This window comes from Lissotriton helveticus, assembly GCF_964261635.1.
Source record: "Lissotriton helveticus chromosome 1_1 unlocalized genomic scaffold, aLisHel1.1 SUPER_1_unloc_2, whole genome shotgun sequence".
NCBI classification, from domain to species: domain Eukaryota; kingdom Metazoa; phylum Chordata; class Amphibia; order Caudata; family Salamandridae; genus Lissotriton; species Lissotriton helveticus.
The window spans coordinates 1-23,651 of NW_027611659.1; the positions used below are offsets into that span (position 1 = coordinate 1).

General features: G+C 48.0%; 1 protein-coding gene across 1 annotated transcript in view; it reads left to right on the forward strand.

Moving 5' to 3' along the window:
- Positions 1-104: 104 nt before the first annotated feature.
- LOC144805728 (uncharacterized) overlaps positions 105-23,651 on the forward strand; it is a gene marked incomplete at its 5' end in the record, with an annotated part of 284,077 nt that continues 260,530 nt past the window's right edge. The window contains 4 exon segments of the mRNA XM_078672222.1: positions 105-1,798; positions 1,800-2,046; positions 4,066-4,356; positions 12,564-12,612. Coding sequence (XP_078528348.1) covers positions 105-1,798; positions 1,800-2,046; positions 4,066-4,356; positions 12,564-12,612 — 2,281 coding nt within the window.

A 23,651-nucleotide genomic window follows, 5' to 3' on the forward strand; every position in this document is an offset into this window, starting at 1 on the left:
AAGTAAACAAGTATATACCAGAGCCAGAGACACTAACCAAGAGAGAAGTCTCAGACACATGCAGTGAGAGCTTTAGTTTGTCATCAATATTGAAACCCCATCAGCAAACACACACAGGGAAAAAACGATTCAAATGCACTGAATGTGTAAAGTGCTTTATTCAGTTATCAGGCCTAAAAAGACATCAACGAACACACACAGAGGAAAAACCATATAATTGCACTGAATGTATGCAGAGCTTTAGCCAGGTATCAGGACTCCAGACACATCAGCAAACACACGCAGGAGAAAAACCATATAATTGCACTGAATGTGTGAAGAGGTTTAACCAATTATCACACCTAAAACAGCATCAGCGAATACACACTGGGGAAAAACCATTCCAGTGCAGTGAATGTGGAAGAAGTTTTAGTGATTCATCAACATTAAGGAAACATCTGAGAACACACACAGGGAACAAACCATTCAATTGCAATGAATGTGGGAAGAGCTTTATATATTTATCAGGACTAAAACGGCATCAGAGAACACACACCGGGGAAAAACCATTCAAGTGCAGTGAATGTTTGAAGAGCTTTAGTCAATTATCAGACCTAAAATACCATCTGAGAACACACACAGGAGAAAAACCATATAATTGCACTGAATGTGTGAAGAGGTTTAATCATTTATCACACCTAAAACAGCATCAGCGAATACACACTGGGGAAAAACCATTCCAGTGCAGTGAATGTGGAAGAAGTTTTAGTGAATCATCAACATTAAGGAGACATCTGCGAACACACACAGGGGAAAAACCATTCAATTGCAATGAATGTGGTCAGAGCTTTATATATTTATTAGGACTAAAACGGCATCAGAGAACACACACAGGGGGAAAACGATTCCAGTGCAGTGAATGTGAAAGTAGTTTTAGTGAATCTTCAACATTAAGGATTCATCAGCGAATACACACAGGGGAAACACCATTCAAGTGCAGTGAATGTTTGAAGAGCTTTAGTCGATTATCAGACCTAAAATACCATCTGAGAAGACACACTGGAGAAAAACCATATAATTGCACTGAATGTGTGAAGAGGTTTAATCAAATATCACACCTAAAACAGCATCAGCGAACACACACTGGAGAAAAACCATTCCAGTGCAGTGAATGTGGAAGAAGTTTTAGTGATTCATCAACATTAACAAAACATCTGCGAACACACACAGGGGAAAAACCATTTAAGTGCAGTGAATGTGGAAGAAGTTTTAGTAATTCAGCAACATTAAGGATTCATCAGAGAACACACATAGGGGAAAAACCATTTAAGTGCAGTGAATGTGGAAGAAGTTTTAGTAATTCATCAACATTAAGGATTCATCAGCAAATACACACAGGGGAAAAATCATTCAAGTGCAGTGAATGTGAAAGTAGTTTTAGTCGATCTTCAACATTAAGGATTCATCAGCGAAGACACACAGGGGAAAAACCATTTAAGTGCAGTGAATGTGTGAAGAGCTTTTGTCAATCATCACACCTAAAACAGCATCTGAAAACACACACCGGGGAAAATCAATACCAGTGCAGTGAATGTGAGAAGAGGTTTATTCGATTGTCAGACCTAAAACAGCATCAGAGAACACACACTGGGGAAAACCCATTCAAGTGCAATGAATGTGGGAAGAGCTTTATATATTTATCAAGACTAAAACGGCACCAGAGAACTCACACAGGGGAAAAATCAATCAAGTGCAGTGAATGTGAAAGTAGTTTTAGTGAATCTTCAACATTAAGGATTCATCAGAAAACACACACTGGAAAAAACATTCAAGTGCAGTGAATGTCTAAAGAGCTTTAGTCGATTATCAGACCGAAATCACCATCAAAGAACAAACACAGGAGAAAAACCATATAATTGCAGAGAATGTTTTAAGAGGTTTAGTCGATTATCACAACTGAAACCGCATCAGAGAACACACACTAGGGAAAAACCATATCATTGCCATGAATCTAGAAGTAGTTTTAGTGAATCATCAACATTAAGAAAATATCAGCGAATACACACTGTAAAAACCATTCAAGTGCAAGGAGTGTGACAATGGATATATATATATATATTCAATGCTGAATCCTGACCGCCAAACGTGGCGGAAACAACAGGCGCGGACCTCTTTAGCAATCAAGAAGTGTTATAACACGAACAAAAGCCACAATGCGAAAGTCAATTCCAGCAATCCATTTTTAATTGCAGATAAGGTGTAAGAGCCAGTGCCCTCCCTGACGCGTTTCGCTCCGCGAACGGAGCTTGATCACATGACGCGTCAGGAGTAGGACGTGCATTAAATTGAAATTAAAAGCCCAAGCGCCTAAAGAAACAGGACGCAAGGGTAGCAAGAAAGCAAATAGATATACAATTCACCATTAAAGTGGTCATTTCACTCAAAATGTGTATTTACATAAATGGAGACAGGGGGATACAAAATCACTGCATAGTGCGCAAAAAATTGTAACTAGAATTGGTATAAATCAGTGTAGCCAATAACAATGAAGCATCAAAACCAATTGTGATCTCAACACATTTACCTAAGGACTATAACAGTAAATAGATATACAATTCACCATTAAAGTGGTCATTTCACTCAAAATGTGTATTTACATAAATGGAGACAGGGGGATACAAAATCACTGCATAGTGCGCAAAAAATTGTAACTAGAATTGGTATAAATCAGTGTAGCGAATAACAATGAAGCATCAAAACCAATTGTGATCTCAACACATTTACCTAAGGAATATAACAGTAAAGTACCAAACAGAACATGAATATCACACCTGAAACATCAAAAATGATAAAAAATCAAAGATGATAAAAAATCAATCTGTGGGAACAGTTCATTGCCAGTGCATTCATAATGGTCTATTTGACTTCAGTCCAAAGGTGTTGATTATACTCTTGCTAGAACCAATTCATAATCTTCCCTTGTCATACATGCCACATCAATAGAGTGAAGAAAAGAAGTGCCTTCGTGCTAAAGTGCAAATGCTTTAAAATTTATTGCGTGACACAATGAAAAACTTGGTACTGACTACGGAAGAGCTATTATGAAAACCACCCATAATAATGTGCAAAATACAGCAAACAAATTCATTAGAACTCATGAAACAATGCCCAAGAAAACAGAATTTTAACTGTACAATGTAAGGTCAAATGAAGGATATATAAAATTCATAGAAAATGGTGTAATTCATCAAAAGCATTAAGCCCATTGGGGGCCCGGGTGTCGAGTAACAAAATGAAAAATGCCTCTTTTTGACGCAGTAATTTTTCACGATCCCCACCTCTGCTTGGGTTGGCCACGGAACACAACAAAGTATACTTTAAATCTTTTAATTTTTTGTCGTGTACTGCTTTGAAGTGGCGAGCCACCGGGTAATTCATATCCGAGTTAACAATAGCTAGGATATGTTGCAGAATACGCTGATGTGCAGGGAGTTTAGTGCTCCCAATATATGATAGAGAACATGTGCAGGTAAGTTGGTATACTACGTATTCACTGCGACATGTCAGATGTTCTTTTATGGGGATCAACCTGTCATTAAAAGCCGAAGTATAATGGGTTCCATTCTCCGCAAATGTACAAGCACGACACGACGTACATCTGAAAAAACCAGATTTCTTTAACCAGTTAGTTTTGGATGGCAATTCTGGTTGGGTTCTATCTAATGCGTCTTTCATAGACGGGGCCCTCCTAAACGTAATGGCTGGTAATTTAGGAAGGAATGGTGCTAGAATGACGTCGGTTAGTACAATAGGCCACTCAGATCGAATGATGTTACTGATCTTAGATATCTGAGAACAAAAAGTGGTAATAAACCGAACAGGGCCCTGCTCAGTAGGATCCCTCATCTCCTTATTTTTAGGAGTAAGGAGGTCCTCTCGCGAACGAGTACGCACTTTGGCCAATGCCTGATCGAGAATGGCTCTACTGTAACCCCGGCTAAGAAATCTAATACTAGATTCCGTTAAACAATGTTCTAAGCTGTCAGGGCTACTGCAAATTCTTTTAATTCTGATGAATTCACCCAGAGGTATGCTGTTGATAGTATGGAGTGGGTGAGCACTGCGAGCATGCAAGATGGAATTGCCCGCAGTGCTTTTTCTATGGAGTTTAGTCTGTATGGTGTTTTGGTCAATGTAAAGCTGGACAACCAAGAATTCAGCCGTATCAGATGTAATACTGGCCGTAAACTTCAGATTCCTGTCATTGACATTGATATCTCTAACAAATGCCGCAGCCTGGTCTTTGGTACCTCGCCATATGATGAAAATGTCATCTATAAAGCGCCAGTAATGCACCAAATGAGGGAGCCAATGTGCGTGAGTGACCCCGAGAACATGCCTCTCCCACCAGCCAACGTGGAGGCAGGAGTAGCTGGGGGAGAAGCATGAACCCATGGCCACCCCGCGTTCCTGATGAAAGAATTCCTTCCCGAATTGGAAATAGTTATTGAACAGGCATAACCGTATCATTTCCACGAGCATAAGGTTGTGATTCCTGAAACCTCTCTGCTGTTCAAAAAATATTCGACTGCCTCAAGGCCCTGCTCGTGGTTGATACTGGTATAAAGTGCCTCTATATACATCACCAGAAAACAGAAATCAGGACACCAAGTGATGTGACTAACTTTGACCAAAAAATCTGTAGTGTATTTCAAAAATGAGGGGAGAGAAAACATGTGGGATTGCAGAAAAAAATCAACATATTTAGAGATGTTCTCATTCATACTGCCTAGAGCTGAAATGATAGGACGACCTGGGACAGGAACGGTGCATTTATGAATTTTGGGCAAAAGATAAAACAAAGGAGTGATGGGATGTGAAACACTTAGGAACTTAGTTTCCTCTTTAGTAAGTAAACCATTTCTAAACCAGAGATTGATGTTTTTCTCGTATTTTCATGACTTTTTAACATCATAAATTTAGTACACCTAGTGTAGCACAAAACATCACCAAGTTGCCTGTTTGCTTCAACGATATAATCTGATTTAGCCCATAACACTGTATTTCCTCCCTTGTCGGAACTTTTTACAATAACTTGTTCATATATATATATCAGGTCCAAAACGGCATCAGAAAACACGCACAGGAATCATTCAAGTGCAGTGAATGTTGAAGTAGGTTTTATGAATATTCAATATTAAGTACTGATCAGCGAACACACACGGGAAAAGCCATGTCATTGCAGTAAATGTGTGAAGATCTTTTGTCAACTTTCAAAGCTACAAAGACGTCAGCCTCTCTTCAGAACAGTGCAGGATCAATAATGAAGGTCACAGAGCTACAACTGTGTGACAGCCAGGCCGAGCACACTTCAGAAGAGTGCAGGATCAATAATGAAGGTCACAGAGCTTCAACTGTGTGATAGCCAGGCCGAGCACACTTCAGAAGAGTGCAGGATCAATAATGAAAGTCGCAGAGCTCCAGCTGAGTGATAGCCAGGCCGAGCACACTTCAGAAGAGTGCAGGATCAGTAATGAAGGTCACAGAGCTTCAACTGTGTGACAGCCAGGCCGAGTACACTTCAGAAAAGTGCAGGATCAATAATGAAGGTCGCAGAGCTGCAGCTGTGTGATAGCAAGGCCTAGCACACTTCAGAAGAGAGCAGGATCAATAATGAAGGTTGCAGAGCTGCAGCTGAGTGATAGCCAGGCCGAGTACTTCACTTCAGAAGAGTGCAGGCTCAATAATGAAGGTCGCAGAGCTCCAGCTGTGTGATAGCCAGGACGAGCACACTTCAGAAGAGTGCAGGATCAATAATGAAGGTCACAGAGCTTCAACTGTGTGACAGCCAGGTTGAGGACTTCACCTCAGAAGAATGCAGGCTCAATAATGAAGGTCACAGAGCTGCAGCTGTGTGATATCCAGGTGGAGCATACTTCAGAAGACTGCAGGATCAATAATGAAGGTCACAGAGCTCAAGCTGTGTGATAGCCAGGCCGAGCACACTTAAGAAGAGTGCAGGATCAATAACGAAGGTCACAGAGCTTCAACTGTGTGATAGCCAGGCCGAGCACACTTCAGAAAAGTGCAGGATCAATAATGAAGGTCACAGAGCTTCAACTGTGTGACAGCCAGGCCGAGTACACTTAAGAAGAGTGCAGGATCAATAATGAAGGTCACACATCTGCTGCTGTTTGATAGGCAGGCTGACAACAATTCAGAAAAGTGCAGGATCAATAATGAAGGTCGCAGAGCTGCAGCTGTGTGATAGCCAGGCCGAGCACACTTCAGAAGAGTGCAGGATCAATAATGAAGGTCTCAGAGCTGCAGCTGTGTGATAGCCAGGCCGAGGACACTTCAGAAGAGTGCAGGATCAATAATGAAGGTCGCGGAGCTGCAGCTGTGTGATTGCCAGGCTGAGCACACTTCAAAAGAGTGCAGGATCAATAATGAAGGTCGCGGAGCTGCAGCTGTGTGATAGCCAGGGAGAGCACGCAGCTTCTCTTCAGGAGAATGAGGAATCATTTACAAAAGTCACTGATAGTTGACACTAACTGTGTGATAGTTAAGCAAAATCACCATTTTACATTCTTGGACGATGATTTTTTGATGGCTAATGGAGCTCGATTTTGACATGATTGTTCCACAAAAGAAATGAAAAAAAAGATTGATTGTATAAAAATAATATAAAGGTAGAACCAATCACGATGCTATAAAATGTACACAATAATGACCAAGTTTTACATATTAAAAAGAAAGGCATGTTTTTAAGATATGTAATAGAATAAAAAAATGATTTGGATTTTGGCATTTTACTGCTGATTGTAAAAAAATGATATTACGCCCCTAAACTTAAGATAATTTGTGCTGTCAGCATGGAGTCTGGCACAGGTGGCACTAGAAGGGGGTCCTGTCTCGACAGTGTGACTGCTGTCAGCATGGAGTCTGGCACAGGTGGCATTAGAAGGGGTTCACGTCTCGACAGTGTGACTGCTGTCAGCAGGGAGTCTGGCACAGGTAGCATTAGAAGGGCGTCCTGTCTCGAAGGTGTGACTGCTGTCAGCAGGGAGTCTGGCAGAGGTGGCGTTAGAAGAGGGTCCTGTCTTGTCAGTGTGACTGCTGTCAGCAGGGAGTCTGTTAGAGGTGGCATTAGAAGGGGGTCCTGTCTCGACAGTGTGACTGCTGTCAGCAGGAGTCTGGCACAGGTGGCATTATAAGGGGGTCCTGTCTCGACAGCGTGACTGCTGTCAGCAGGGAGTCTGGCAGAGGTGGCATTAGAAAGGGGTCCTCTCTCGACAGTGTGACTGTTCTCAGAATGGCTCTGCCTTCGGTGTTCACATGACTGACAAGGTTTCTTTGAGATTGGACTAGCTCTCCTGTGTTGATGGAGAGAGAAGTGCTACTTGTGATACAAAGACCTGGGATGCACTTCTTTTAATTCAGTCATTTTTGTCCAACCAATGTATCATTTCTATGGAAAGCTAAAAATGTGTCTGTGTCCTGGCACTACCCTTGTTAATAATCCATAAAAATGCCATAACATTTTCAGTACCTGTATGTATTCTGCTACAAGAGGGATGTAGACATAGATTTGTCATATTCCAAAGAGACTTTTTTTAAGGTTTTTATTTAGTGCAACTTTATATACTGGGTGTTAGATTGTGTTATATCTAGAACAACGGTGCCTGTGATGGACGTGGAATAAAGGAGTCGAGTACAAAGAGTTTCTCAGAAAGCTGTGAGCACCTTCGAAGGGTGAACAGTTATAAAGCTACAGTTATTTAAGGGTTGGCTTTTTGTTTAAATCTTTATGCCACAATCATATCCAGAATGTCGGTCTTCCTGTGTCCAGGACTAACCGAGTGTTTTAAGCTTTTTCTTAGTATGGAAGGAAGGCTGTTCCTCAAAGCCCCTGTAAAAACATACGGTGCTAAAGTTCAAGCAAAAGCAATCTATGGAGCCCTCCGCTGGTGTTACTGAGCAGCACCTGCTTGAGCTGTTGTTGTATGTAACTTGTAAAAGAGAATTCTGTGGGTTCCTCTAGGGAATAATAATTCCATAGTCCTATGGAAGCTTAACTTTAAATGTATAATTGACTATAATGGAACTGAAAGCCCTCCTGGACTGAGCCAAGATAGGGAGAAGTACGTAGTCTGTACTGATGATTGTCTTTGTTACCTGATGAGCTCGAGTGTGGATGATTGGCACAAGGATCGCTGTCATCACACAGTTTATCCAGCTCAAATCTGTGTATGGAATTGTGTTAAAATGTCCTCATTTTCTGCACATATTCACTCCAGTACTTCTAAAGCCAGGACACCATATCTAAATATTCATACAATTGAATATAAATACTAGTGAGGCTGAGTCATTTGGAAATTTAAGAGAACCAAAACAATTGACACAAAAAATGGTGATATGAAATTGATTGTATTTTGTTCTTTTGATTGCATAAACCTTCTTCTGCCCCTGGTTCTATTTAAAACAGGGGCTAGCCGATAAGCCTATAGAGCTAGCACACTAGATCAATGTCCGGTAGACTAGGACGAGGTCACTTTCAGAACTTGGAAATGAAACCTTTAGTTACCGTAAAATGCTAGAAAGAGCATGGCACATCCACAGAGCCAGACTTCCCTCCACCATGGCACTTTTGGTATGGAAGGCTTTGCGAACCAATGATATTCAAGTATAGAAAGATGACTCCCTATCCACTTGGCTACCTGTCCTGTATGACATGTGGGTGTTCACTGAGAACTGGCTTCTCAATCTAGGTGGAGAGCACTGGGGATGCTCAAACTAATTTAAAAGGTAGTTTGGTTGATGAACAAGACAGCTGTCCCTAGCTTTTACTGCAGTGTACAGAATAAAAAGGTCATACATTTCTGAAACACCTTGTTGCTGAGTCCGAGGGGATGGATAATATCATAACAAAGTGGCAATTTGTCAACAGTTATGTATTGAGATACATTTTCACTGTATTAAAGCCCTTTAAATGAAAATTATTTTTTTAAGAACACTAGTGTGAGAATCTAGCATTCCTCCTAACCTTACATGATTTGGACATTCTGTAGTAATTGGCCAACAGTATGACACAAACAAACTATAGAGTTTTAGGTCAAATAGTGACTTCATTATCTTAAGAATTTCTATTACCCATAAGTTGGAGGATGCTGCTGGGAACATATTTCCGCAGGTTTGATTTAACTAGCGCTGTGATTAACCATAGAATCTTTTTAGTCAGTTTTTGTATCTTCGAATGTTTAATCAAACGTGCAATCTGTTTTTGAAGTTGGATGTATCTTATCCTTTTGATCCACCAGTTCCTTGTTTCCTACCAGTGTTTATGAATTGCTTAGTTGATGTTAAAATGTATTACAGTTGTTTACTTGTTCTTCTGTGCTATTGCTGTATCAATTTCGTGAAATATTAATTAATTCGTAAATAAATCTTGATTGATTCATTCACTCACATTCTGTCAGCTCTTATGTGATTTTTTTTTAGGATCTGAGAATGCTTGAAATGTATGTCTTGGGCAGGGGGCCTCAAACTGAGGGTGGGCTCTTGTAGGGGGCCTGAGATGATCCCAGGTGGGGCGCCAGGCTCTGATCAAAAGAAGCATTATGCTGATAATGGTGCTTTGTTTTAAGCTGAAAATAATGAGCGGCAGTAAGCTGCTCTCCAATGGGCCATCACGAACATGTTTTGTTGTTTATATCCTAGCTAGGAGTATGTGTCAAAAGGGACGGGACTCCACTTCAAATAAACTCACTGTCGGTACTTGTACCCGTTATTAGTACATTGGAATGTCGGGAGCTCCATTGAAGCAGCTCCGGGCTTGTAATGGCTGGTATAAGTACGGAGGTCCAACATCCGATGTTTGTCTTCATGTTTTCTCTTTTTAATTTAGAACATTCTACCCTTAGTGGGTGCAATGTTCTAATACCCTTATAGCCCTTCTGCCATGGGATATACCGGTTGTTAAGGGCCCTGAACTGGTTACAGGCCTGAGACGCAGGCCTTCGTCAGCGCACCATAAGGCTATATTAAAGCCTGCCTGACCAGAATAGCATGTTTGGCAATCATGTATTTGAATGCATTCTTAAAACAGTACTTAACTGCAATGTTTAAATGAATCTAGACATATATAAACATTGTTAATTGGATAGAATAATTTTCAAAAATTCTGAGGGGAGCCCGACGATCGCTGTGGGGTTTGGGGTGTGGCATTAAAACATTTTAAGACCACTGGTCTAGGGTGTTCCTCATCGGAGAGGTGTGAGGGGCCTGATGTAACACTGTTGGTTAGTGAAATCTTAAAGGGAAGGGTTCAGAGACTCAAAGACAATGGGTTTCAATGTCAAACCTGTTTATCGCCACTTAATCATCCTCCCAATTGCAATAAGTGACTGGATCAGGCCCCCTCCTCCCACGTCCAGATGGGCTGCTGGCTGAGTATATTCAGCACAGGTTTGGAAATCAAGGTTTGAGATGTAAAACATGAAAGTAATAGAAACATGTACGCTTTACAAAGGGACGGTGATGGTGATGCTAAGCCCTGTGTGCCACTGTTAGTACTGCTAGCAAGAGTGTGTACATGTATCTGCTAACAGCGCCGCTCCATGGAAAAGGTCAGCCGTCCCTCTTCATACCTGCAAACCCACCCTATTCTAGACTCTCTTCCGCAGCACCTGCAGGCGGCTGGCGAGAGAACACTAAACTCTCTCTCATAAACCCACCCTATTCTACACCCTCTCCAGCAGCACCTGTAGGCGGCTGGTGAGTGAACACTAAACTCTCTCTCATAAACCCACCTTTAGCAGACATGGGGTGAGCACTTCAAACAAAAACAACAAAACTAGGGCTGCTGATCGACCCCGATCATGGGACCAGAGTGTTTGGTCCTAGAGATCCATGAAGACTAGTGTGGGGCTGAAACGTAACCTGTTCCTTACAGAAATGCTGAGTGTTGACAGGGGACAGACAGCCCTTGTTCTGGAAGAGCATGGGCATTCAGTGCTTATTCCATTGTTGTAAAGACAGAGGCCTCATTTGTCACAATTGTCTAAGCTATTCAGCTAAGTTGTGCCAATGTAGCTTTGTTTTTAGACTGAATTAATCTATTTAGTAAACGGGTTTCTCTTGGTTTCTTCTAGCGAAATTAATTCAGCACAGCTCACGTGGTCAGTATTTATGTAGTAGCTCTCCGTGACAGCAACTTATGAAAACAAATGTGTGCAGGGCCCTTCTGTTCATCTGGGCAGTGTGCGGGCTCTGCATTCACATCATAATGTTATGCAATTATTTCATAACCTGTTGCAGAGGCCTGCTTGGGAATTGTTTAGCAGTGATACGAGTGTATTTAATACCGAACCTCTCATGTTTTGCACATACTCCGGTTCTTAGCTACATGACTGCGTTTTTGTCAAAACTATTGCATTTTATTTTCCATGGGCTGTTTCTTTAGTACATTGTGGCGTCTTGAGGTCACCTAAAAGCGATCATGGGAGTTCTGTACTTCGTTTTCATGTTACACCTGACCTAGCGCTGTCATCCGCACTGGAGTGTGCACGTGCCTTGCTCTCCACATGCGGCCTAAGCAGAATATTGCTTGTAAGACCTGAACTCTTCTGTTTTTATAAACGCCAAAACAAAAACCTTTTTTGAAAAGCAGTATGAAGACGGAAAAAGGAGAAGTGGTCCCTTAAAAAAAAAAAAACATGCTTCGACGAGTTACAGTTCACATTTAATGCTTCTAAAATGATTTCTTAACTACCATGATTGATCATCTGTGTGCAATTTATATCCCATGAAGTTTTAAAACATATGCTTACAAAACGCTCTGGTGTAGCCACACTCAGGGCGGAGCATAAGGGAAGGAGAAAAAATAATAAAATATTGAGAAATGACAAGACACAACACAAATGTAACAAACCGAGTGATAGAACAGTGAGTATCACCCTGTGACTGGGAATGGTGATAAGACAAAGTGCAGTTAATGGGAAAGCGCTTTAAAACTGGTTTGTGGATACCAATGAAACCTTTATTTATAGGTTCCACAACCAGGATTAAAAAGAATGAGGATGGGTCGTGTTAGAAGAGAAGACTAGGTTCTCAAAACATTATTAGTTTTTCCCCTTCCCTTATGCTCCGCCCTGAGTGTGGCTACACCAGGGCGTTTTGTAAGCAGACCCGATGATGAAGCATGTCACACACTTTTGTGTGTGGGTGAGGGCAGTTTTCAAAACAGATTTCTTTTTTCTGTCTCGTGTTGTTACACGTGTACTCTAATCTCTCCACCCCTTCTTGTGTGTATACTTTGACTTAGGGGGTTCGGGGTGGTGGAGTTGTATAATTTCTTTGACCCTCTCCCCTGTGAATAGTGAGTTTTAAAACATATGCCTTTTGTAGCAGGCCCCCTTCCAGTAACATTCATCTTTGAAAGGGGCTGTAGGTTAGTAAGTTTGCAATTCAGGGGCTATGTAGAAGCTTGAACGTCTTTCCAAAGTTTATTACTGTTTTAAAGGGCATAGTAATTTCTGATATTTTGCTTTTTCCATGGACTTATGTGTTTGGTTTTATTTCAGGGGGAAAATGTCTCTGTCAAGGGGAGCTGCAGTCATGCTGCTGTCTCCGGTTAGTGCCCTTCCTTCCATTTCTGCTGCTTTGCTGCAGTTTTAAGACCTTGTTAGAGTTTCTTGTTGCTGAAATAGGGGTAATTTCTGATATTTATCTGTTTCCCTAATCCTTATTACTTGATTTTGCCCGCCGCAAGTCACATAGCAATCTGAAACCTTGGCAGCTATGGTTTGAGGATTCATGGCCCTGTAAAATATAAAGAATTACCCCCAGGAACAGGAACATTAGAAACGCTGCTCAGCCTCATTGCAGCAGCTGTGTCTACATTTCTCACATTGAATGAAATACAAGTCCTCATTTAAATTCACTCCTGAATGTCATGTCTGTTCCTTTGCAGGCGCCAATGCTTGTTTCCCATATAAGACCCTGTCATGGACTGTGAGTGTCTACACCTCTGTGACATTTAAAAACCCAGGTTTTTACAGTCACCAATGCTTGTTTCCCTGCTGGAGCCTGGAGGCGGCGGTTCTGTCAGCAGCCACCAGAGGGCGCTCCTCGCCTGATGATGAAACCCACTGAGCTGCACATTGTATGAAAGGGAGAAGGGTTTCCTCTTCCGGGTCAGCGGCGGCAGAGACAGCACCAGCAGCGGGGGTGACATCACTTCCGGCCTCTCCTGGTGTGTCCAGCCTGCTGCAGAGGAGGAAGGAGCCCTGTCTAGTGGGCAGTTACCATCATTTTCAGAACCTCACATACCCCAGAACTGCCCCCCCCCCCCTACACCCCCAGGAGGAGGAGAGAGCCTGGACAGTTTTCTGCTCAGGTAGGAGAGCTGCCAACTCACTTGGCTGCAATTTAGTAATCCATTGATCAGATTCCCCCCCCATCCCCTCCCCCTGGCATTTATGGTGAGGCCAGGAGAGCTCAGCTCTTCCTCCTGCTGAGGCTGAGTGGGGAGCGGAGGAGGAGAGGTCTGTCCAGGGACAGAGGTGAGGCCTGTCCAGGGGAGCGGAGGAGGTGAGGCCTGTCCAGGGGTGCAGAGGAGGAGAGGCCTGTCCAGGGGTGCGGGGGAGGTGAGGCCTGTCCAGGGGTGCAGAGGAGGAGAGGCCTGTCCAGGGGTGCAGAGGAGGTGAGGCTTGTCCAGGGGTGCAGAGGAGGAGAGGCCTGTCCAGGGGAGGAGCAGAGGAGGTGAGGCCTGTCCAGGGGTGCAGAGGAGGTGAGGCCTGTCCAGAGGAGCAGAGGAGTTGAGGCCTGTCCAGGGGTGCAGAGGAGGCAAGGCCTGTCCAGAGGAGGGGCAGAGGAGGAGAGGCCTGTCCAGAGGTGCAGAGGAAGAGAGGCCTGCCCAGGGGGCAGAGGAGGTGAGGCCTGTCCAGAGGTGCAGAGGAAGAGAGGCCTGTCCAGGGGTGCAGAGGAGGTGAGGCCTGTCCAGGGGGCAGAGGAGGAGAGCCCTGTCCAGGGGTGCAGAGGAAGAGAGGCCTGCCCAGGGGGCAGAGGAGAAGAGGCCTGTCCAGAGGTGCAGAGGAAGAGAGGCCTGTCCAGGGGTGCAGAGGAGGTGAGGCCTGTCCAGGGGGCAGAGGAGGTGAGGCCTGTCCAGGGGTGCAGAGGTGGTGAGGCCTGTCCAGAGGAGCAGAGGAGGTGAGGCCTGTCCAGGGGGCAGAGGAGGTGAGACCTGTCCAGGGGTGCAGAGGAGGTGAGGCCTGTCCAGAGGAGCAGAGGAGGTGAGGCCTGTCCAGGGGTGCAGAGGAGGCAAGGCCTGTCCAGAGGAGGGGCAGAGGAGGAGAGGCCTGTCCAGAGGTGCAGAGGAAGAGAGGCCTGCCCAGGGGGCAGAGGAGGTGAGGCCTGTCCAGGGGTGCAGATGAGGGGAGGCCTGTCCAGGGAGCAGAGGAGGTGAGGCCTGTCCAGGAGTGCAGAGGAGGTGAGGCCTGTCCAGCGGTGCAGAGGAGGAGAGGCCTGTCCAGGGGTGCAGAGGAGGAGAGGCCTGTCCAGGGGGCAGAGGAGGTGAGGCCTGTCCAGGGGTGCAGAGGAGGTGAGGCCTGTCCAGAGGAGCAGAGGAGGTGAGGCCTGTCCAGGGGTGCAGAGAAGGCAAGGCCTGTCCAGAGGAGGGGCAGAGGAGGAGAGGCCTGTCCAGAGGTGCAGAGGAAGAGAGGCCTGCCCAGGGGGCAGAGGAGGTGAGGCCTGTCCAGAGGTGCAGAGGAAGAGAGGCCTGTCCAGGGGTGCAGAGGAGGTGAGGCCTGTCCAGGGGGCAGAGGAGGAGAGCCCTGTCCAGGGGTGCAGAGGAAGAGAGGCCTGCCCAGGGGGCAGAGGAGAAGAGGCCTGTCCAGGGGGCAGAGGAGGTGAGGCCTGTCCAGGGGTGCAGAGGTGGTGAGGCCTGTCCAGAGGAGCAGAGGAGGTGAGGCCTGTCCAGGGGGCAGAGGAGGTGAGACCTGTCCAGGGGTGCAGAGGAGGTGAGGCCTGTCCAGAGGAGCAGAGGAGGTGAGGCCTGTCCAGGGGTGCAGAGGAGGCAAGGCCTGTCCAGAGGAGGGGCAGAGGAGGAGAGGCCTGTCCAGAGGTGCAGAGGAAGAGAGGCCTGCCCAGGGGGCAGAGGAGGTGAGGCCTGTCCAGAGGAGCAGAGGAGGTGAGGCCTGTCCAGGGGAGCAGTGTCTCTCTTCGGGGCCTGTGCATAGCGCCCCGAGGCTCAGGGCGGAGTCAGAGGCGCTGTATGGGGTGGAATGAACTCTGGGCTCCTCTGTCCTGAATGAGAATCCTTCACCAAGAGGCCTGTCCAGAGGAGGGGCAGAGGAGGAGAGGCCTATCCAGAGGAAGAAGAGGAAGACAGGCCTGTCCAGGGGTGCAGAGGAGGAGAGGCCTGTCCAGGGATGCAGAGGAGGTGAGGCTTGTCCAGGGAGTGGCAGAGGAGGTGAGGCCAGTCCAGGGGGCAGAGGAGGTGAGGCCTGTCCAGGGGTATAGAGGAGGTGAGGCCTGTCCAGGGGTGCAGCGGAGGTGAAACCTGTCCAGGGGTGCAGAGGAGGAGAGGCCTGTCCAGGGGTATTGAGGAGGTGAGGCCTGTCCAGGGGTGCAGAGGAGGAGAGGCCTGTCAAGGGGTGCAGAGGAGGTGAGGCCTGTCCAGGGGTGCAGAGGAGGAGAGGCCTGTCCAGGGGTGCAGAGGAGGAGGGGCCTGTCCAGAGGCTTGAGGAGGTGAGGCCTGTCCAGGGGGGCAGAGGAGGAGAGTCCTGTCAAGGGGTGCAGAGGAGGTGAGGCCTGTCCAGGGGTGCAGAGGAGGAGAGGCCTGTCCAGGGGTGCAGAGGAGGAGGGGCCTGTCCAGAGGCTTGAGGAGGTGAGGCCTGTCCAGGGGGGCAGAGGAGGTGAGGCTTGTCCAAGGGTGCAGAGGAGGTGAGGCCTGTCCAGTGAGTGCACAGGAGGTGAGACCTGTCTAGGGGAGCAAAGGAGGTGAGGCCTGTCCAGGGATGCATGCAGAGAAGGAGAGGCCTGTCTAGGGGTGCCGAGGAGGAGAGGCTTGTCCAGGGGTGCAGCAGATGCGAGGCCTGTCCAGGGGTGCAGAGGAGGTGAGGCCTGTCCAGGGGTGCAGAGGAGGCGAGGCCTGTCCAGGGGTGCAGAGGAGGCAAGGCCTGTCCAGGGGTGCAGGGAGGAAAGGCCTGTCCAAGGGGCAGAGGAGGAGAGGCCTGTCCGGGGAGCAGAGGAGGTGAGGCCTGTCCAGTGGTGCAGAGGAGGTGAGGCCTATCCAGGGGAGCAGTGTCTCTCTTCGGGGGACTATGCATAGCGCCGCCAGGCTCAGGGCGGAGTGAGAGGCGCTGTATGGGGTGGAATGAAGTCTGGGCTCCTCTGTCCTTAATGAGAATCCTTCACCGAGAGCTCCTGGGAGAAGCACTGAGAAGCCTGTCCAGGGGTGCAGAGGAGGTGAGGCCTGTCCAGGGGGCAGAGGAGGAAAGGCCTGTCCAGGGGTGCAAAGGAGGTGAGGCTTGTCCGGAGGTACAGAGGAGGAGAGGCATGTCCAGGGGTACAGAGGAGGTGAGGCCTGTCCAGGGGTGCAGAGGAGGTGAGGCCTGTCCTGGGGGTACAGAGGTGGTGAGACCTGTCCAGGGGGTGCAGAGGAGGAAAGGCCTGTCCAGGGGGTGCAGAGGAGGAGAGACCTGTCCAGGGATGCAGAGGATGTGAGGCCTGTCCAGGGATGCAGAGGATGTGAGGCCTGTCCAGGGGTGCAGAGGAGGTGAGGCCTGTCCGGGGTGCAGAGGAGGTGAGGCCTGTCCTGGGGGGTACAGCAGATGTGAGGCTTGTCCAAAGGGTACAAAGGAGGTGAGGCATGACATTTTTAGGGGGGTTGCAAAGAAGGTGAAGCCTGTCCAAGAGGTGCAGTGGAGGTGAAGCCTACCCAGGGGGAGGATAGGAGGTGGCCTGTCCAGGGGGAGTACATGAGGTGAAGCCTGTCCAGGGGTGCAGAGGTGATGAGGCCTGCGAATCTGATGCAGAAGAGTTGAGGCCTGTTCCGCGTGGGTGCAGAGGAGGTGTGGCCTGTCCAGGGGTGCAGAGGAGGTGATGCCTGTCCTGAAGGGTGCAGAGGAGATGCCTGTCCAGGGGGAGCAGAAGAGGTGAGGCCTGTCCTGGGCGTGCAGAGGAGGTGAGGCCTGTCCAGGTGCATGCAGAGGAGGTGAGGCCTGTCCTGGGTGCAGAGGAGGTGAGGCCTGTCCAGAGGAGGGGCAGAGGAGGAGAGGCCTGTCCAGGGGTGAAGAGGAGGAAAGGCCTGTCCAGGGGAGCAGAGGAGGTGAGGCCTGTCCAGGGGAGAAGTGTCTCTCTTTGGGGCCTATGCATCGCGCCCTGAGGCTCAGGGCGGAGTCAGAGGCTCTGTATGGGGTGGAAGGAACTCTGGGCTCCTCTGTCCTTAATGAGAATCCTTCACCGAGAGGCCTGTCCAGAGGAGGGGCAGAGGAGGAGAGGCCTGTCCAGAGGAAGAAGAGGAAGAGAGGCCTGTCCAGTGGTGCAGAGGAGGTGAGGCTTGTCCAGGGAGTGGCAGAGGAGATGAGGCCTGTCCAGGGGGCAGATGAGAAGAGGCCTGTCCAGGAGATTTGGAGGAGCTGAGGCCTGTCCAGGGGTGCAGAGGAGGAGAGGCCTGTCTAGGGGTGCAGAGGAGGTGAGGCCTGTCCAGGGGTGCAAAGGAGGTGAGGCCTGTTCAGGGCTGCAGAGGAGGAGAGGCCTGTCCAGGGGTGCAGAGGAGGAGAGACCTGTCCAGGGGTACAGAGGAGCTGAGACCTGTCCAGGGGTGCAGAGGAGGTGAGGCCTGTCCAGGGGTGCAAAGGAGGAGAGGCCTGTCCAGGGGTGCAGAGAAGATGAGGTCTGTACAGGGGTGCAGAGGAGGTGAGGCCTGTCCAGAGGTGCAGAGGAGTAGAGGCCTGTCCAGGGGTCAGAGGAGGAGAGTCCTGTCCAGGGGTGCAGAGGAGGAGAGGCCTGTTCAAAGGTGCGGAGGAGGAGAGGCCTGTCCAGGGGTACAGAGGAGCTGAGGCCTGTCCAGGGGTGCAGAGGAGGTGAGGCCTGTCCAGGGGTGCAAAGGAGGTGAGGCGTGTCCAGGGGTGCAGAGGAAGTGTGGCCTGTCCAGGGGTGCAGAGGAGGAGAGGCCTGTCCAGGGGTGCAGAGGAGGTGAGGCCTGTCCAGTGGTGCAAAGGAGGTGAAGCCTGTCCAGGGCTGCAGAGGAGGAGAGGCCTGTCCAGGGGTCAGAGGAGGAGAGGCCTATCCAGGGGTGCAGAGGAGTAGAGGCCTGTTCAGGAGTGCAGACGAAGAGAGGCCTGTCCAGGGGTGCAGAGGAGGTTAGGCCTGTCCAGAGAACTGTCCAGGGGTGCAGAGGAGAGGCCTGTCCAGAGGTCAGAGGAGGAGAGGCCTGTCCAGGGGTGCTGAGGAGGAGAGGCCTGTCCAAAGGTGCAGAGGAGGGGAGGCCTGTCCAGGGGTGCAGAGGAGGAGAGGCCTGTCCAGGAGTACAGAGGAGGTGAGGCTGTCCAGGTGTGCAGGGGAGGTGAGGCCTGTCCATGGAAGCAGTGTCTCTCTGGGGCCTGTGCATAGCACCCCGAGGCTCAGAGGGGCGCTGAATGGGGTGGAATAAACTCTGGGCTCCTCTGTCCTTAATGAGAATCCTTCAACAAGAGGCCTGTCCAAGGGTGCAGAGGAGGAGAGGCCTGTCCAGGGGTGCAGAGGAGGTGAGGCATGTCCAGGGGTGCAGAGGAGAGGCCTGTCCAGGGGTGCAGAGGAGCTGAGGCCGGTCCAGGGGTGCAGAGGAGGGGAGGCTTGTCCAGGGGGAGGAGAGGAGGTGAAGCCTGTCCAGTGGTGCAGAGGAGGTGAGGTCTGTCCAGGGGTGTAGGCATAGAGGCCTGTTATGGCAACTATCAAACATGACAACTCTGATCCTCTCAGATAGATACACAGAATAAATGGTTGGGATGTTTTCAATATGTATTTTATGAACAGTTGTTTTTCTAGTGTAAAATAGATGTGCTGAGACAATCAATAGAGAGTAGAGGATATACATAACTAGAAGCACTAGAAATATAAAAGGATGATAGATTTCTACCATTCTGCTAAAATAATGAATGCATACCAGCATATAAATACATTACAGTAAAATGCGTACTCCAACGATGTAATCCTAGCTAGATGTACCTAAGTGTACCAAGCATGTATGTTGGTGTTAAGCCAAGAATCCTCCTAGGATAAATCAAACCCCATTACCTGGGACCCCCGTTATGGTCTCGAACTGGACAACCCGCAAGGGATGTTCAGACCACTGCGAGCTGGAGTGTCTGCATGCAGGAACTTCAGCATCTCACGTTAGTGTATCGGCATGGAAGTCCTGATCTCCTCTCTCTTAACTCAATAAGATGTGCTGTATTTATACAAAAATTATCTAGTGTTTCTTTGTCCCCTGTCCCTTTTATTAGCCATTTTTGGATTTGAGCATGACGTAGGGGATGAACCTTGTACATAGATATTATGCAGGTGGTGTAGCTTCTACCTGGTTTCCAAGAACCCTCATGAATATTCATTCATACTGTATGAGTCCATTGATGAAGTTATAGGAGGCTATTGTTCAGGGAAAAACTTGAACTTGAACTAGGTAAAGGTTCAATCCTAAAAGGTGAAAGTATATGATATTACCCGGACCTATATATGGGTACCTATATGGAACATAACAGGTCCTCACCAGGCCACGGTTCACATCCTGGTCCTCACAAGGCCCTGGTCCATCAGGCCCCAGGTCATGTCCTGGTCCACCAGGCCCGGCTCACGACCTGGTCCACCAGGCCCGGCTCAAGTCCTGGTCCTCACAAGGCCCTGGTTCACGTCCTGGTCCACCAGACCCCGGCTCACGTCCTGGTCCTCACAAGGCCCTGGCTCACGTCCTGGTCCTCGCAAGGCCCGAGCTCACGTACTGGTCCACCAGGCTTCAGCTCACGTCCTGGTCCTCACAAGGCGCCGGTTCACATCCTGGTCCTCACAAGCCCCAGGCTCATGTCCTGGTCCTCACAATGCCCAAGCTCATGTCCTGGTCCTCACAATGCCCTGGCTCACATCCTGAGCCTCACAAGCCCCTGGCTCATGTCCTGGTCCATACCAGGCACTTATCACATCCTCATCCTCACTAGACTCCGGCTTACGTCCAGGTCCTCCCCAGGCCAAGCATAAGAGGGAGATCAATTGGTTGTTGGCCCACAATGCCACCTCAAACAGGAAGCACCATATGCAAATCAGCTTTAGACTCCTTCCAATAGAAGCAGTCCAGCCTGAAGAGCCAATCCAGATCCTTTCTGAACCGGAACTCAACCAACCCAAGACCGGTTTCACCCTATCTGGGTCCTGACTGTAGGGTGCGGCTTCATTCCAGTGGTGCAGCGAGCACTGAACCCACATCTGGGTCCTGACTGTAGGGTGCGGCTTCATTCCAGTGGTGCAGCGAGCACAGGACCCACATCTGGGTCCTGACTGTAGGGTGCGGCTTGATTCCAGCATTGCAGCGAGCACGGGACCCACATCTGGGCACACCTGGCATATTTATGAATACGGAAAATGATGGGTGGAACGTTTGAGTTCATCTCTGCCACTGGTAATTACTCTGGGACACATCCAAGCCCAACCTTCTTGTTCTTGCCCTCCGTTGCACCTCAGCATGCAGCCGATTTAAGATCCACAAAGGCAGCATAAAGGCCACCCTTGTGCAAGACCACAGTCTTCCAGTAGAGCATAATAAAACGAAATACCTGATCAATGGTACTAGTACACACCATAAAGCCTGCCTGTAGAGGAGATAAGCTATCTGTCTCTCCCACCCAATCCTTCAGTTTGTTCAAAACTAGATGCAGAATTATCTTTTAGAGTGAGTCTATCAGGCTGATAAGCCCGTAGTTGCCTGGCAGGGATTTATCCCCCTTTTTAAAAACGGGGATAATCTCCGCCCCTTTCCACGAATCAGTAACTGGGGCACCCTGCGCAATTGCGTTAGCCACCATCGCGTTGTAGTGGCACCATTTAGATTTTTCATACAGAAATATGTCCGGCAGAATGCCATCTGGGCCCGGTGCTTTACCTTCTGTTACTGCCCCCAGGGCCAGACTAACTTCAGCATCTTCAAAAACTGTGCCTGTGTAGTACCGGCACGGGGGCTTCTCTTCCGTCCCTTCCCCTGAGCTACGTGCATATTGAGGCTTAAAGTGAGTGACCCAATGCTCCTGTGAAACGTGGTTTTGCGTCTGGGTTGGCAGACCACCCCTGTCCCACTTAGCTATGTTCCAAAACTGTTTGGGATTTTTGTTTACGCATTCTAATTTGAGTTCCTGACATCTATTCTCATCCCAGGATTTTTTTGCCTTAACTTGTTCTCTTCGGTAATTATACCTTAGTTGCCGTACAGCACTGGGATTTCACTCTTTAATTGCAGCTCCTAGTTGTCTACGCACCTCTTTACATTCCATATTGAGCCACTGTGGGCCTTTCCTAGGATAGACTCCCTTGGCCTTATGGCATCCAATGAAATAAGTGCGTAGCTTGGCAAAAAAGCTAACATGGGTACCGATCACCGGGTCAGGAGCAGCTGAGTTTAGCATGCATACATCCAACTCTGAAATCGCCCCTTCAACGTCTAGGGATATTGAAGCTAAAGCTTCGGGGTGCTTGAGTATATTTGCCCATTTTAGGCGTCTCATGTCGTTTGATGGAACCACATCCTTGTGAGCAAATTACTCTCTGATCGCGTGTGTTCCCGTTGTGGTAACAAACCAAGAGTTGCACACAGGGGGTTGTGGTCACTCTCTGGCCACTCTCTTACTACCATATCCCTTAAGTGATGCCACAGTCGCAGATTGATTAATAAGTAGTCTATGCGACTAGCACAACTGCCATTGTTGAAAGTATTTGCTCCATGCTTATCGGGTGTGGATCTGACATTCGCCGCCCGTGGTCCCTTCTCTTGATAAGTGGCATTGATTTGGATTGCCATGTCAGACCATTTTTTAATTGGTGGCAGTTCTAACTTTAAGATCCCCCATTGCTCATCAGCATCTGCAATAAAATCACAATATTGTATTGTATTTTATTGTAATTGCATTTGTATAGCGCTTACTGAGTGGCTGACGGCCAATTACCTACAACTCAACGCCGGTAAAACGGAGGTGTTAATAGTAGGAAAAAATACCGAAACCTGGGGAAAAGACTGGTGGCCAGACAATCTTGGCCCCCCCCCCAACCCCAATACAGAGGTAAAAAACCTGGGGGTGTGGTTCGACTCAACTTTGAGTTTTACTAGCCACACAAAAAAAGTAGCTGCCACAAGCTTCGGTATCCTGCGCAATTTACGACCGATACTAAAATTCTTCGACCCCTCCACACGTCAGGTAATCATCCAAGCCACAATTCTTTCCCGCTTAGATTATGCTAACTCCTTACTCCTGGGAGCCAATCAAGCGGAAAAAAAATGTTTTCAGCGCGTCCAAAACGCGGCAGCGCGGGCCCTAACAGGGCTACCCCGATTCGAGTCTGCAACCAAGACCCTGGTAAAACTGCACTGGTTGCCGGTGGAAAAGAGAATCGCTTTTAAGGCCCTGTGCTTGGCCTTTAAGATTCAAAAAAAATCTCTACCTCCCATGCTATGTCATCTTATGACGCAGTATACTCCCAATAGAGCGCTCAGATCCGAAGGAAAAAACCTGGTCACAATTCCCCGTTTTAGGCTAGCCCGCACAGGAGGGCGTTCCTTTCAATACATGGCTGCCAAGCTATGGAACGCACTACCTCTGCGGATTCGGAGTATAAATGACCTTCTTACCTTTAGAAAGGCATTAAAAACCCACCTGTTCTGCTAAACTGACCTGATAACCTGTCTGTATGTTGTGTACTCTCCTGTCTAGTCAAGCGCCGGGACGCCCCTTCGCTGGGGCAGCCGCCGCGCTATATAAGCAGATGTAACATAACATAACATAACATAACATAACATAACTACCCTTGATGAGGCGTCAAAGCGCTTTTTCAGTGAGTAGCAAGCTACTCCGGGATCTAGTGAGGATTAGTGTTAAATTAGTATAGTAAAACATGCAAGTAACTTTTAAGTGGTGGATATGTTAGTCAGTTATTTGGATTCGGAAGGATAGCAGAAGGATAGAAGAGGAAAGAAGGTTTGTATTTATATAGCGCTTCTAACCCCTGATGGGGGTGTTGAAGCGCTTTTTTTGGCGGGTAGCATGCTATTCCGGAAACCCATAAAGGATTAGTGGTGAATTAGTATGGTGAAACATGAAAGTAATTTGAGTGGTGGATATTAATCAGTTATTTGGAGTGTGAAGGATAGCGGAGGGATAATTTGAATTTGAATTTGAATTTAAAGGTATTTGTTGAGCGCGCATACACCAGGCGGTTTCATGGCGCTATTGAGGAGGACGGTTCCTGGGTTGGATGGGGAGATAATTTAGGTTTTAAAAGCCTGTGAAAACAGAAAGGTTTTCAGAGTGCTACGGAACTCCAGATAGGAGGTTTCAGATCTCATAGCGAGAGGAAGAGAGTTCTAAAATTGTGGAGCGAGGACGGAGAAATTGGAACCTCCCATTCTGCTCTTAATGATTTTCTGGGTACCACCA